The sequence below is a fragment of the Myotis myotis genome, unplaced genomic scaffold, assembly GCF_014108235.1.
Source record: "Myotis myotis isolate mMyoMyo1 unplaced genomic scaffold, mMyoMyo1.p scaffold_m19_p_6, whole genome shotgun sequence".
NCBI classification, from domain to species: Eukaryota; Metazoa; Chordata; class Mammalia; order Chiroptera; family Vespertilionidae; genus Myotis; species Myotis myotis.
The window spans coordinates 33,372,087-33,384,970 of record NW_023416368.1 but is presented as its reverse complement, the minus strand read 5'-3'; the positions used below and the strand labels follow the sequence as shown (position 1 = coordinate 33,384,970).

Sequence of the window (12,884 nt, the reverse complement as noted above, 5' to 3'; positions counted from 1 at the left end):
TTTTTAAACTTAAACTATATAGGTAGGTACATTGTTATTAACTTAATTAGGGTACTCCTAAGGCTTAGGAAGAGCCACACTCAAGGGGCCAAGAGCTGCATGTGGCTTGCGAGCTGCAGTTTGCCGACCACTGCTCTATTCCCTTTGACTATTTCATTTTCCTTCCTATCTGCTGTAATATTATATACTAGAGGCCCGATGCATGAAATTCGTGCATCCCTAGGATAGGGCCTAAACCAGCAGTCGGACATCCCTCTCACAATCCTGGACTACTGGCTCTTAATTGCTCACCTGCCTGCCTGCCTGGTTGCTCCCAACTGCCCTCCTGCCGGCTTAGTTGCCCCTCACTGCCCCCCCTGCTAGCCTAATCGCCCCCAACTGTCCCCCTCTGCTGGCCTGGTTGCCCCTAACTGCCCCCGTCTGCTGGCCTGGTTGCCCCTCATGGCCCCCCCTGCTGACCTGGTCGCCCCCAACTGCGCTCCCGCGCCAGCCTGGTTGCCCCACACAGCCTGCTGTTCAGTCATTTAGTCATCCCTCACTAACCCCCCTGCTGGCCTGGTCACCCCACACAGCCTGCTTGTTCAGTCATTTGGTCGTCCCTCACTAACTTCCCTGCCGACCTGGTTGTAGGCAGCCATCTTGTAAGGGTGTGAGGGTCAATTTGCATATTACCTCTTTATTATATAGGATGGATTTGTTTAAGCATTTATTTCTGTCTTCACTACTAGACTGTAAGCTTCCTGGGGGCTAGCCATTTTCTGTCTTATTCGTTGTTGCATTTTCTAGTGCCTGAATGGTGCTTGCTTGGCACATGATAGATGCTCTGTCAAAGCTTCTTCAATGAATGAATGAATGCATTGATGATAGGTAAAAACTTAGATGACTTCAAAAAGTACCTTTTGGTCCCTGGCCAGATGGCTTGGTTGGTTGGAGCGTTGTCCCATACGCCAAAAGATTGCAGGTTTGATTCCTGGTCAGGGCACATACCTAGGTTGTGGGTTCTATCCCCAGTCGGGGAGCATACAGGAGGCAGCCAGTTGATGTTTCTCTCTCACATTGATGCTTCTCTTTTTCTCTCTCTTCCTCTCTCTCTCAAATCAGTTAAAAAAAATAAAAATGTGGCTTTTAGTAAATATAGCACAGCAAAAGAAACTATCAACAAAACGAAAAGAGAGCCCACTGAATGGGAGAACATATTTGGCAGTGATACATCTGATAAAGGATTAATATCCAAAATATATAAGGAACTCATACAACTTAACAAAATGAAGACAAACAATCCAACTAAAAAATGGGCAAAGGACCTAAACAGACACTTCTCCAAAAAGGACATACAGATGGCCAAGAGACATATGAAAAAATGCTCAAAGTCCCTAATCATCCAAGAGATGCAAATCAAAACGACAATGAGGTACCATCTCACGCCTGTTAGAATGGCTACCATTAACAAACTAACAAATGACAAGTGCTGGTGAGGATGTGGAGAAAAGGGAACACTAGTACACTGCTGGTGGTGGGAATGCAGACTGGTGCAGCCATTATGGAAAATAGTATGGAATTTCCTTAAAAAACTAAATGTGGATCTGCCATTTGATCCAGTGATCCCTCTTTTAGGAACATATCCTAAGAAACCCGAAGTACCAATCAGAAAGAATGTATGCATCCCTATGTTCATAGCAGTACATTTTACAATAGATAAGATCTGGAAACAGCCCTAGTGCCCATCAGTAGATAAGTGGATAGAAAAGCTGTGGTACATTTATACCATGGAATACTATGCAGCAGTAAAAAAGAAGAATCTCTTAGCCTTTGAGACAGCATGGAGGGACCTGGAGAGTATCATGCTAAGTGAAATAAGTCAGCCAGAGAAAGATAAGTATCACATGATGGCACTCATATGTGGAATCTAAGTAACAAAATAAATTGATGAACAGAGTGGATCCAGAGACTCAAAGCATGGAACAGAGTGTGGAATCTTAAAGGGAATTTGGGGGAGGGTGGGAGGTAATCAACCAAAAACCTTGTATGCATATATGCATAACCCATGGACACAGATAATAGGGTGCTGAAGGCCAGGGTAGAGGGGAGGGGGCGGGGGCAGGCTGAAGGAGGTTAGTGGGGGAAAAGGGGGGACGTATGTAATACTTTTAACAATAAAGAATTATTTTAAAAAAATAAAAAATAAAAGTTGAGATACACAAAAGATAGAAAGAAAGATAGATGTGCCTTTTAATTTCTTTTTTTAAAAAATATATTTTATTGATTTTTTACAGAGAGGAAGGGAGAGAGATAGAGAGTTAGAAACATCGATGAGAGAGAAACATCGATCAGCTGCCTCCTGCACATCTCCTACTGGGGATGTGCCCGCAACCCAGGTACATGCCCTTGACCGGAATCGAACCTGGGACCTTTCAGTCCGCAGGCCGAGGCTCTATCCACTGAGCCAAACCAGTTTCGGCGATAGATGTGCCTTTTAGTAAATATAAAGCCACTGGAATTGTAGATGCATAAGAATTTGAATAAGATTATTTCATAAAGTATGAACATGGAAAGAAGGCAGAATATTCTTTAGAAACATTAGTTAACTGGTGTGTAACTTTGTGATTAAGTGGAATAAATATGAGTAGATGTGCCTTTCACCTATATACGGAAGTTTGGATATTCACCTTGGCCAGAAGACTCTTGAGACCTTTTCGTTGGGAAACCTTGCATTCAGGTACTTATCATGTTGCGTTGCCTCATCCTGGGGCCTATCCAGTCATTCAGCCTGTTGGTCAGTCAGCCCTTCCCAAGTATCCTGGGTCAAACCTAGCACCAGGCTTCAGACTGGGGGCGGGGGGTGGGGGGGCAGGGAAGACACAGAAGGAGAAGGGAATCAGGCACATTGTGTGTGTACTGTGTGTCGGGGACTCTGCCTGGATCTCTCTCTCTCAAGTGGGTGACCTAAGAGCCCCTACCCCCAGCCGGCACACACCTGGTTGGGTGGTCCAAGCAAGGAGAGGGCCAGACTATAGGTCTGACCCCCCCAAACCTTGCCGCCTCTGCAGATCTCAGAGATCTTATTTGTGGCCATATACAGTGCCGAGTTCTACATGAATCTCTACGCCGACCCCATTGGCTTCTGGAAGGACGGCTACAAGCTGCTAGACTTGATGTTGATCGTCGTCATCTCATTCCCCTACTTTCTCCACAAGATCAAGGGCAAGCACTACCCTCACCTCAAGATCGCTAATGGCATGCAGTCTCTGCGCATCCTCAAGCTCATCACCTATAGCCGGGGCATCCGGGTGAGTAACCCAGGAGTGTGTGTTTCCGGGAGGGCAGGTGACAGGGTCTGTCTGCCCACCAGCCCCTGGTGAAATAATAATTGTGCTCCTAGCATCCAGTCATTGAGTTCTACTATATAGCAGGTTGATCATTGCTGAGAGGATCTCAGTTCATCTTAAAACATTTGTAGGAAAGGTTATTAGCCCCATTTTATCGATAAAGAAATGGAGGCCCCAGGTCGCTCAGCAGGTAATGCCAGAGACTGGAAAGGTGTGTCTGGCTCCAGAGGCCACCTGGACTCGCCCTCTCTCCCGTGCTGCAAGGTAGACCCTCTTCTCACGGCACAGACTCTTCAAACTACATGCCCAGGGGCTCCAGCTTTCCGGTAGCCTGCTTTCCCCAAACAGCTACAAATCTGCTGCTTCTGTTGACGGGAACAGGCTCATTACTTGGTCCAGGCGGCTCTGGCAGTGCTGCTCCTGCGGAGAAGGGGTGACCAGCCTTTCCTTGGCTCAGAAGGTTTCAGGACAAACCTGAGAGCTGACCCAAGCATTCCCGCAGCATTCCACCTGTGCAGGATGTTTGCCCTGGCTCGGCACCCAGTGTCCACGCTTCTCCAGGAAGGGGCCGGTTTGGACCAACTTGACCAGTTAGGGTATGTTAGCCTGTTTGGCTGAGAAATCGCTTCCAGCCTAGCCTGTGTGTCTGTCCAGGGCCTAGGCCTGCCACTCAGGGACCCCAGTCCTAAGTGGAGAAGAGGGGAATGTTAAAGGGCTCCCCCTGCCACAGGGCCCCAGTCATTCATTCCCGGCCCTCACATAGTCACACACGTGTATGTGTTCCCTCCCAAACAATGTAGTCCAGCCCTCCTCCTCGTGGTGAAGCTTTTGGGAAGAGGTGTCTATATACCCAGACCCCGCTTCCTTATCTGGCATAAATGCCCTGGCTTCTTCCCTCTACTTGAAGTAACTAGTCTCTCTGAGGTTACCAACAACCTCCTTGTCGCCAAGTCCACTGGCCATTTCCCTTGGCATCCTTGTCCCTGCCTTCTCTTGGTTTTCCTCCTGCCGCTTGGGTATGACTTTTCGGGTACATATTTTCTTCGCTTGGCTCCTAAGTGTTGTTTCCTAAGGACTATGTCCTGAGTTCTCTTTGTATATTCTTTTTGGGTGATCTTTTCCGCTTTTCAGGAGTCTTTACCTGCCCACATCTCTCTCTTTGACCTTCAGACCCAACTGCCTCCTGAGCATCTTACATGCTCCTCAAACTCAATGTGTCTAAAGTAGAAGTCATCACTCTTCCCCATCCCCACTCTCAGATCACAAACCTTAGCGCCTCCTCCTCTACTTTATCTTCTGGTGAAAGGCACTCCTTCAACCCTATTCAACTTCCAAGTAATAAATTTGAATGTTAGCCTTGTTTCCTCTCACCCAAAGTCCTGTTGTATGGCCTCCTAAATAGTTATTGACTGTTTCCATCCCCATAGTCATCATATTTTCTCCATCACCATCCATCCACCTTCACCTGGATTCCTGCAATGACTTCCCACACTACTGAGTGTTTTGGAACAGAAATGTGCCAGCAGCTGGGGGAATCTCTAAAGTGCACATCATGTCAGGACACCCTTCCTTTGGAAACCTGATCCTGGCTCCCCTGGCTTGTAGGCTAGAGACAGACCCAGTAATGTGACCTAGAAGTGGGGATGGGAGTATCGAAGGTGCTGGGCATTGGAGTCGAAGTGTAGGTTCAAGAGTAAGGTGGGTGGTCAGGAGAGAAAATTGGGAGCTAAGTGCCAGGTCAGGGGCACCAAGGGAGGAAGGTCTAAAGTGGTGCAAGGGTCGCTGGAGATGAGGAAGTCAAGCGACGAGGAGACCTGGGGGATGGTGGGTATCCACAGAGATTCTGAAGGCCCCCAGGATGGCAGCAGGATGGGGTGGAGCCTGGGGGAGAGATTTTGAGACACGAGGTGGAGAGGGGAGCTGGAAGGTTTGCCCGGCTCAGAAGCAGGGGCTTTGTCCACTGAGGCGGAGGCTCTGAGGATAGGGCAGAGGGGGGCCTCCTGCACCAGGTCATGGGGGATAGGCAGACTCCTTCGAGAGGGCCACTGAGGAGTGATGTCCTCAGGCGAGAGAGGGTTCTCTGGGTAGGCCTTGGAGTGAAGGTGGTGGCATAAGGCAAAGGTCTTGAGAGTTGGGCCCATGTTCTGCCACTTTATTGGAGTGTGACCCTGGCCAAGCCCTTTTCTTCTCTGAGCCTCTGACCCCTCATCTTGGCGTGGGAAGAATGATAACACCTGCGTGTCTTGAAATGACGTCTGTGACAGCGTCTATGTCGATGAACATGTATTGAGCACCTACTACATGCAAGACCCTGGGTCATCACTCAAGAATGACTGATGAGGAGCTATGCACGGTGCTTCCCAGCAGGGGACAATGTAGTGGGAGGTGAGACCAAGTTCACAAGACAGGGACTTGCCTGGGAAATGGGGCCCAGAGAGAATGGGAAGCCACCTTCCTCTCAGCCCTCTTTATTCCCACTACCCGAGTGGCTCCCTCTTCTTCCTGGGCCTGAGAGAGCATTCAGGGCTGGCCCTCAGGGAGAAGCAGGACACCTTGGGATGACCATGAAACCAGGCAGGGGTTCAAGTGGCTGATGGGGAGACTACCCAGACCTGAGACAGCACACGATCTGCCCATAGATGACAGAGAGTGGAGGCCAGGCATTGGTTCAGCCCTCAATCTTGGCAGAGCCCCTCTCCCTCCTCTACTCCTGTCCCTTCCCTCCCTCCCTTTACCCCTCTGTCTCTCCATCCAACCATTGGTGAAGTATCTACCACATGCAGACAGGGCACTGGATGCTGGGCACAGCTGTGGTCTGGGCAGACTGGACCTCTGCCCCTGAGCCCCACCCCCGCCTGCAGCCTTGCCTAGTCCTGTGCCTCTGCCTTGCAGACGCTCATTACCGCCATTGGGCAGACATTCTACACTGTGGCCTCCGTGCTCATCCTGTTCTTCATCCTGATGTACATCTTCGCTATCCTGGGCTTCTGCCTGTTTGGAGCTCCAGATAAGGGTGACCAGGAAAACTGGGGGAACCTGGCTGTGGCCTTCTTTACCCTCTTCAGCTTGGCGACGGTACAGTGTTTGGGAACAGTGGTGGGGGAAGGGCCCTTGAGAAGAGACTGTCAGCTGGTGTGAGTGTGTGGACATTCTGGGCTTCCCGTGGGGCCTTCCCCATGTTTGGACACTTTTCTGGGCTGGGGAAGCTGAGGCAGAAGCTGGTGCCCTGGCCAGGGGTCCCTCTCTGTCTCTAACCTTGTGACTCCCTAGAGCATTCCCATTTGTCTCATAGGATTGTAAAAATTTCAGAGTTCTCAAAAGATGATTCATTTGGATTAAGTTTAATTTAGAAGTGAAACCCATGTCACATAGCCTTTTTGGAACAGACTGTCACAAATCCACCCAAGTCTAGAAGTCTGGACTCTGTTGAGCTCTGGAAAGACTGGAGTCTATCCGAAGAAGGCCTTGGCAGAGAGACCATGTCTTTTGGGAAGGATGGGAAGCTTTTTGGAACAGATCCCCAGGGCACCTTGGCCAGAAGTGCCCCCCCCCCCCCCCCGTGGTGCCCTGTACCACCAGGCCACCTGTCTGCACTGGACTCAGTGGATTGGGGGTGTGTGCTAAGGGCTGATATGCAGGAAGTGACAACCTCCATCTAGTGGGGTGAGGGCTCCCCTAAGGTAGGTTAGCAGGAGGCTTACACCACTGGGCCCTGACACTTGTCATGCCTTTCCCTGCCCGAGCAGGTTGATGGCTGGACAGACCTGCAGCAGCAGCTGGACAGCAGGGATTTTTTTCTGAGCCGAGCATTCACCATCATCTTCATCTTGCTTGGCTCCTTCGTCTTTCTCAGCATGTTCGTGGGTGTGATGATCATCCACACCGAGGTGAGGCTGCATGCATAGGATTGGGGGTCGGCTTGGGGGTGACGGGCGGGGCTGTGGGCCAAGTCTCCAGGGCGGACCTGAGCTCTCTCTCTCCTAAAGTGGAGGGGAGGTGGCCAGGTGGGCAGGAGCGTGGGAAGTCACTGCAGCTGCATTGGCAGCTTGAGTTGGGGGCTGGCCCTGTATGGAGGGTTCCTCCTGCTAAGGGGTCTGAGCAGCAGTGCAAGGTTAGGGAAGAAGAAAAACGGGGGCGGGGGTTGGTGGTGGTATGCCGTGGGAGCCCTCACTTTCTCCGTCACCCCACTCTCCAGAACTCCATCAAAAAGTTTGAGCGGGAGCTGATGCTGGAGAGGCACATGACGCTCATGAGAGAGAAGCAGGTGATCGTGAAGCGGCAGCAGGAGGAAGTCAGCAGGCTGCTGCAGACACAGGTAGGTGATCTCCGCAGGCAGGTGGGCAACGCGTGCATGGACAGTCAGGGCTGAAGCCATGGCCAAAAAACGGGAGTGGAAGGTGGCCTCAGGCACCTCGGCCTTAGGTGAGGCAGGTAATACCCCCTGTATTTTCCAGAATCAAGCTTTATTTCCTGTACGTTAGTATTTCTCTGGACCTGTGAATGTGGAGTGCTGTGGTTACAATAGCCTCCCCCTCCTTCCCTGGCAGAGCTGCTCTGCTGGGCCTTGGCCTGGAGTGCTCTTGTTACCGAGGCCTCACTGGGCGCCAGGCAGGCACGGCCCCGTCCTTTGCATGGGCGAGGCCATGGAGGCCCTGACAGGTGTTCCTAACCTGGTTTTCTAAACTGAACAAGAATGAGCACAACAGGCTGGAGATTTTGTCAGGCATGATACAGCTGTAAAGGGCTGGGCGTCTTCTCTTTTCAGCCCAAGTGCTCTGAGCTCCCTACATGGAGCCCTGGTGCTCTGCCAGGTCCTGAGCCGGACTCTGCCCCTCTCTCCCCACGTGGTCAGCACCTCCCTCCTCAGCCTCTGCTCTGAGGCAGAGACATCTGCCTTTCTTGACTGTGTTGAAGGTTAGTTCAGGGCAGGTGAGGCCATGCTGAACCCCACTCAGGCTCTCTCACTGGTCCCTTTCTGTGTCCCCTGTTCTTAGTGATGGTAGCTCAGGAGGCGCCCTCGGTCAGGGAGTCCAAGTTCAGACAGGGCCGGGGTCAGCCCTCCGCCTGGGCCCCTTGTGGAGGGTCCCCAGGTTTCTGTACATCTTGAGAGTCACCTCCTCCTTGTCATTGATCTCTCTATGCCTCCCTTTCTAGGCAAATGTTGACTACAAAAGTTTTGGTGAGCTGGTGGAGAACTTCAAGAACACCCTGCAGCACACTGACCCCATGGTCTTGGATGATTTTGGCACTAGCCTGCCCTTCATCGACATCTATTTTTCCACTCTGGACAACCAGGACACTACGACTTACAAGTCAGTCCCAGCACCACTGACCTAGCCCTAGGGTGCCAGCACTTTCCTGGTCTCACTTCCTTGAGGGCAGGGCCATGCCAGGTGCCCTGGGAAAGCAAGGGGGCAATGGCTGGGCAGAGCCAGGCCCTTCGTGGGGTACAGTGTTCCATGTATGCACAGGGGCTGGGCTGAGGTGTGGATAGGCCCCTGGCTGGGGGACTCTGCCCCCTGCCCCTCCCCAGCCTGCCCTGGCCTGCATTTAAATCCTGGCTCCTTGGACTCTCCAGGCCCCTCCTCACTAACCCTTTCTCAGGGGCAGAGGAAAGAGCTGAGGTTCCTGGCCTGGTTCTGCTAGGGCCTTCCTCTGTGACTCTGGGCAAGTCTCTGCCACTTTCCCACCTGCCTCATGAGGGGCTGCTGGGCCAATTCTATGGAAATGAGAGCTTGGCCTGGCCCAGCACTGTGCTTCGTGCAAGTTAGCTGGGGTTTTACTGGCCATTACTGCCAGGAAGGGGAACTGGGCATGGGCATTAAGGAGCCACCTTGGGCTCTTGAACAAGGAATGACAGGATTAGCTTGGCTTCTTGACAGACATCTCTTGGAGGGCTTCGTGGACAGGAGGAACTAGAAGGAGGGCATCAGGGAACATCTACCTTGGCCCAGAGTGGACCAGGCAGGGTCTGGTCTTCTCTACAGTCACCACACAGAGCCCAGGAGTTTGTTGTCCCCAGCCTGACTCATGCAGTGAAATAACCCCATTCAGGCCACAGGTGGAATGGCAGACCTGGGTTCCGGTCCCTGACGGGGCTCTAACGTCCTTACTGTTTCCTGGCCCCACACCTGCTAGGGGTGGTGAATGCCAGATGCAGGCGTGCGATGGGGGAGCCCGGTGGCAAGAGCCCGCCCCTGCGCTCAGGCCCTCTCCTGCCCCCTTGCAGGCTCCAAGAGCTGTACTACGAGATGGTGCACGTGCTGAACCTGATGCTTGATGACTTGCCCCAGAAGAAGCAGTTCCAATCCTCAGCAAAGGTTGACGAGAAGTAGTGTGACCGGGCACCCGGCGCTGAGGGCCTCCCAGGCTGTGGCAGCCCCCATTAAACACAGGCTTTCTGAACCCGCCTCTTCACGGTTGCTGTGATCATGGCGTTTCCCCACCTTTGGGGGTTGGGTCTGGACAGGTGCCCATGACGCCTGATCCTCTGACACCATCTACCTCATGACGCAGACAGGCCTCTGGAGTGGGAGAAGGAGGCTCAAGACTCATCCTGGCCAGTGGCCACTTCCAGGGCCACACTGGGTCTCTTTTCCTTGACCCCAGCAGCAAGGCCCCACTGTGTTTCTGGGAAAGCCACCTGAGGACTCCAGGCCTAGCAGCCCCGAGTGCCTGGCCCCTTTGAGCTGATGTGGCCTCTTCCCTCGGAACCTCTCTGGGCTCACCTACGGGCCGTCCCCATACCTGGCAGAGCTGCAGCTCTCTGTGGGCCCTTTGCTCTGGGGACCCCTCTTTGGAGTCGTCTCTGCTTTCTCCTAGGCTCGCAGTGGTCGTGCACCAGGCGTGCAGCTGTGACTGGCAGGACTCTGTTGTGCGGCCATGGAGCTCAGGGTGGGCGGGTCTGGCTGGCCAGCAACAGGCACTTTGGGCTGCTTCCCCTCTTATGGTTGGTTAGGACCCCCCACGGAAAACGTGCAATTTTTTGCAACATTCCTAGCCACATGACTGCCAGAGCTGCCCAGGGCCTGATACCAACTGCTGTGGTCATGATGGAGCCATCTGAAGGCCCAGGGAGGGCAGGGTGGCTGGTACCCCCTGTTCCCAAATGGGCCAGGCCAGAGGTCTGGCTGTTGCCCTCTGCTCCACTGCTGGGAGTATTCTTGAGGCCTGTCACCTTGGCAGTGACATCTCAGACAGAGGGAGGGGTGGGTTCTGGGTAGACCTGGTGGGGGAGACCAGCACCCATAGTAGAGTCCAGAAAGATCCCAGACCCACACTGGGGAGTCAGGTCAGCAGAAAACACATCAGGTAGAGTTGAGAGTGACTGGACAAAAGGGTCCCATGGGCTCTAGGCCAGGGTGGCAGCACCCCTGAGGCCACATGACAAGGGCAGGTGGAAACCTATATTCATGGTTTCATTTATACATTGACTGCTTACTGAGCTGTGTTGGGTACTGGGGGTTCTGTGAAGAGGAGCCCACAATCTAGTCCTGGTCCCCTGGTGCCTACAGTTGTGTAGGGGAGACAGAAGTCCAGTCAGACTGGAAGAAAGTTTCCCTGAGGAAGTAACAATATTTGTTTGCAGAGAGCATGCATCTTCCAAGAGACTCAAGCCATTTCCATTTGCAAATGTTCACACTCTCAGGACCAAATTGAGAATTGTGTGAACAATGCCAAGGATAGCTCTGGAGAGTGCAGCCTGTGGCCATGCTCTGGGGAGCCCTCTGGGGCAGGGATTGTGCTGCTCCCTGGGGTGGAGAGAACTTTGTGCCAATGCCTGGGGAGGTGGGCCTGAAGTTAGCAGGGTGTCTGTGCCCTAGGAGGGCAGGGAGAAGCCAGGGCCTGTGCGTTCAATGCCTGATCAGGAGGGTGGCTTCTAAGGGTGGTCTGGTGGGTGGGCACAGGGCAGGCGGGCCTTAGGCAATGGCTCCTTTTAGGGGGAAGGAGGGAAAGCAGACATTGCCAAGTGCTCACACTGGCTGTGCCAACCTCGTTCAGAGGGATATGAAAACACATCCGCCTGTTCTCACTGGGCCCCCTGGGCAACGCCCCAGGCATCTTGAAGCTTCCTTCAGGGAGGCAAGTTAGAAAGCACTGAGGTTTTGGAGTCAGGAGACCTGGATTCCTTCATCTGGCGACCTTAGGCAATATGTCTGGCCTTTGGAAACCTCAGCTGTTTCTTCTGAGAAATGGGCTGATAAACTGACCAGATATAAGGATCAAATAAAAAAAGACGTAGTCAACTTAGGGTTTGTGCTTTCTGGCTGTCACCTCTGCCTCTGCTTAGTGGCCAAATGCAGAGTGGGCTATGCCAGTCAGGGGCTGAGTCGCGGTGGCAAGAGAGTAAGAAGTAAGAGCAGGGAGCAGCGGTCAGGCCCCTGTGGAGGGTGGGGGTGATTGGGTCCCCAGATGGAGCTGGTGCAGAATGGGCACACGCAAGGCGGGCCTGGCGGGAAGGTCTGGGCCCCAGGCCCAGCAGGGAAGTCATGAGCATGGGCCACTGGGCTGTGGCGAGCTGCTTTTAAGGGCAAAGGCAGAAGGCTGTCACAGAGCAGAGAACTGTGAGTGGTGACATGCGGAGGGCTGGCCCAACACTGCTGGCAGGGCAGGCCGACGGATATTTGGCGCAGAGTCCCAAAGCAGCATTTCTGTTTGGCTCTATTTGCCTGTAGAGCAAACACTGGCAGATTGGAATTCCCACTTGGGCTCTCACCAACGCAAACAGGCTTGGCCCAGGCTTTCAGTTGATTTGCTCGGGGCAGAGTGGCTCTGCTTGTGCAGGCCTGGTGGTGGGAAGCAGGACCCTCCTCCCCACCCCCGGCCCCGGGATCCCACAGAGCTGTCTCCAAGTGGTCCGCTCATCTCCAGCCTGCCAGCCTGGCGTTTTGGGGGCTGCAGTGGGTTGCAGGGGGGACCTGGGCCCGAGTCTTCTGGTCACACCCAGGCCCTCCCCCAGTGAGAAGGATCTGGAGGTGTTTGGAAAGTGACCAGATTTTTTAAAAAATTGCTGTTGATTCCACCAGCAGGAAGCAAGGCCTGTGTTATGGAGACCCAGGCAGTGTCTGAGAATATGCTCTCCTGTGTATTCCAGCAGCCCCTCGAAGTCCAATCCTGTGATGCTAGGAACTGTACCCCTCTGTGTTCTTCAGGCGTGGGTGAGACAGGACTCCTCGTAAAACACACTGCCCTTCACCAGGCCAGGCTTTGCGCTCAGGGTAACCCCACCTGTTTTGGTGTCTGTCCCTAGCCCCCAATTGCCTGGGCCTGCTCCATCGTCCCACAGGCTCAAGAAAGCAGAGTTCCTAACGTGGCTCCTCAGAAAGGAGAGGTGATGGCTGCTGATTCCAGTCGCAGGGGTGGGGACCGGGGAGAAAGGAGCGAGATGTGACAGAGGTTTAGTAACACACGAGTGCCCACTCTTCCCACACTCTCCACCAGGTCGGCCACAGGCCTTACCTTTCCCAGGTTCTAGTTTCATTGTGCTTTCAGCTTGGTGTGATGCAGCCCCTGGCGAATGGGAGAGCCAGGACTGCAGAGCTGGAAAGGAAGGCAGCT

The 12,884-nt window shown here is 53.3% G+C and overlaps 1 protein-coding gene across 1 annotated transcript in view; it reads left to right on the top strand.

Moving 5' to 3' along the window:
- CATSPER3 (cation channel sperm associated 3) overlaps positions 1-10,484 on the top strand; it is a 31,489-nt gene extending 21,005 nt beyond the window's left edge. The window contains exons 4-9 of the mRNA XM_036313572.1: positions 3,048-3,287; positions 6,219-6,401; positions 7,073-7,213; positions 7,522-7,641; positions 8,481-8,638; positions 9,556-10,484. Of these exons, the coding sequence (XP_036169465.1) occupies positions 3,048-3,287; positions 6,219-6,401; positions 7,073-7,213; positions 7,522-7,641; positions 8,481-8,638; positions 9,556-9,661 (948 nt within the window). The 3' untranslated portion in view covers positions 9,662-10,484. The remainder of the gene's footprint in view (positions 1-3,047; positions 3,288-6,218; positions 6,402-7,072; positions 7,214-7,521; positions 7,642-8,480; positions 8,639-9,555) is intronic.
- The last annotated feature ends 2,400 nt before the right edge of the window (positions 10,485-12,884 follow it).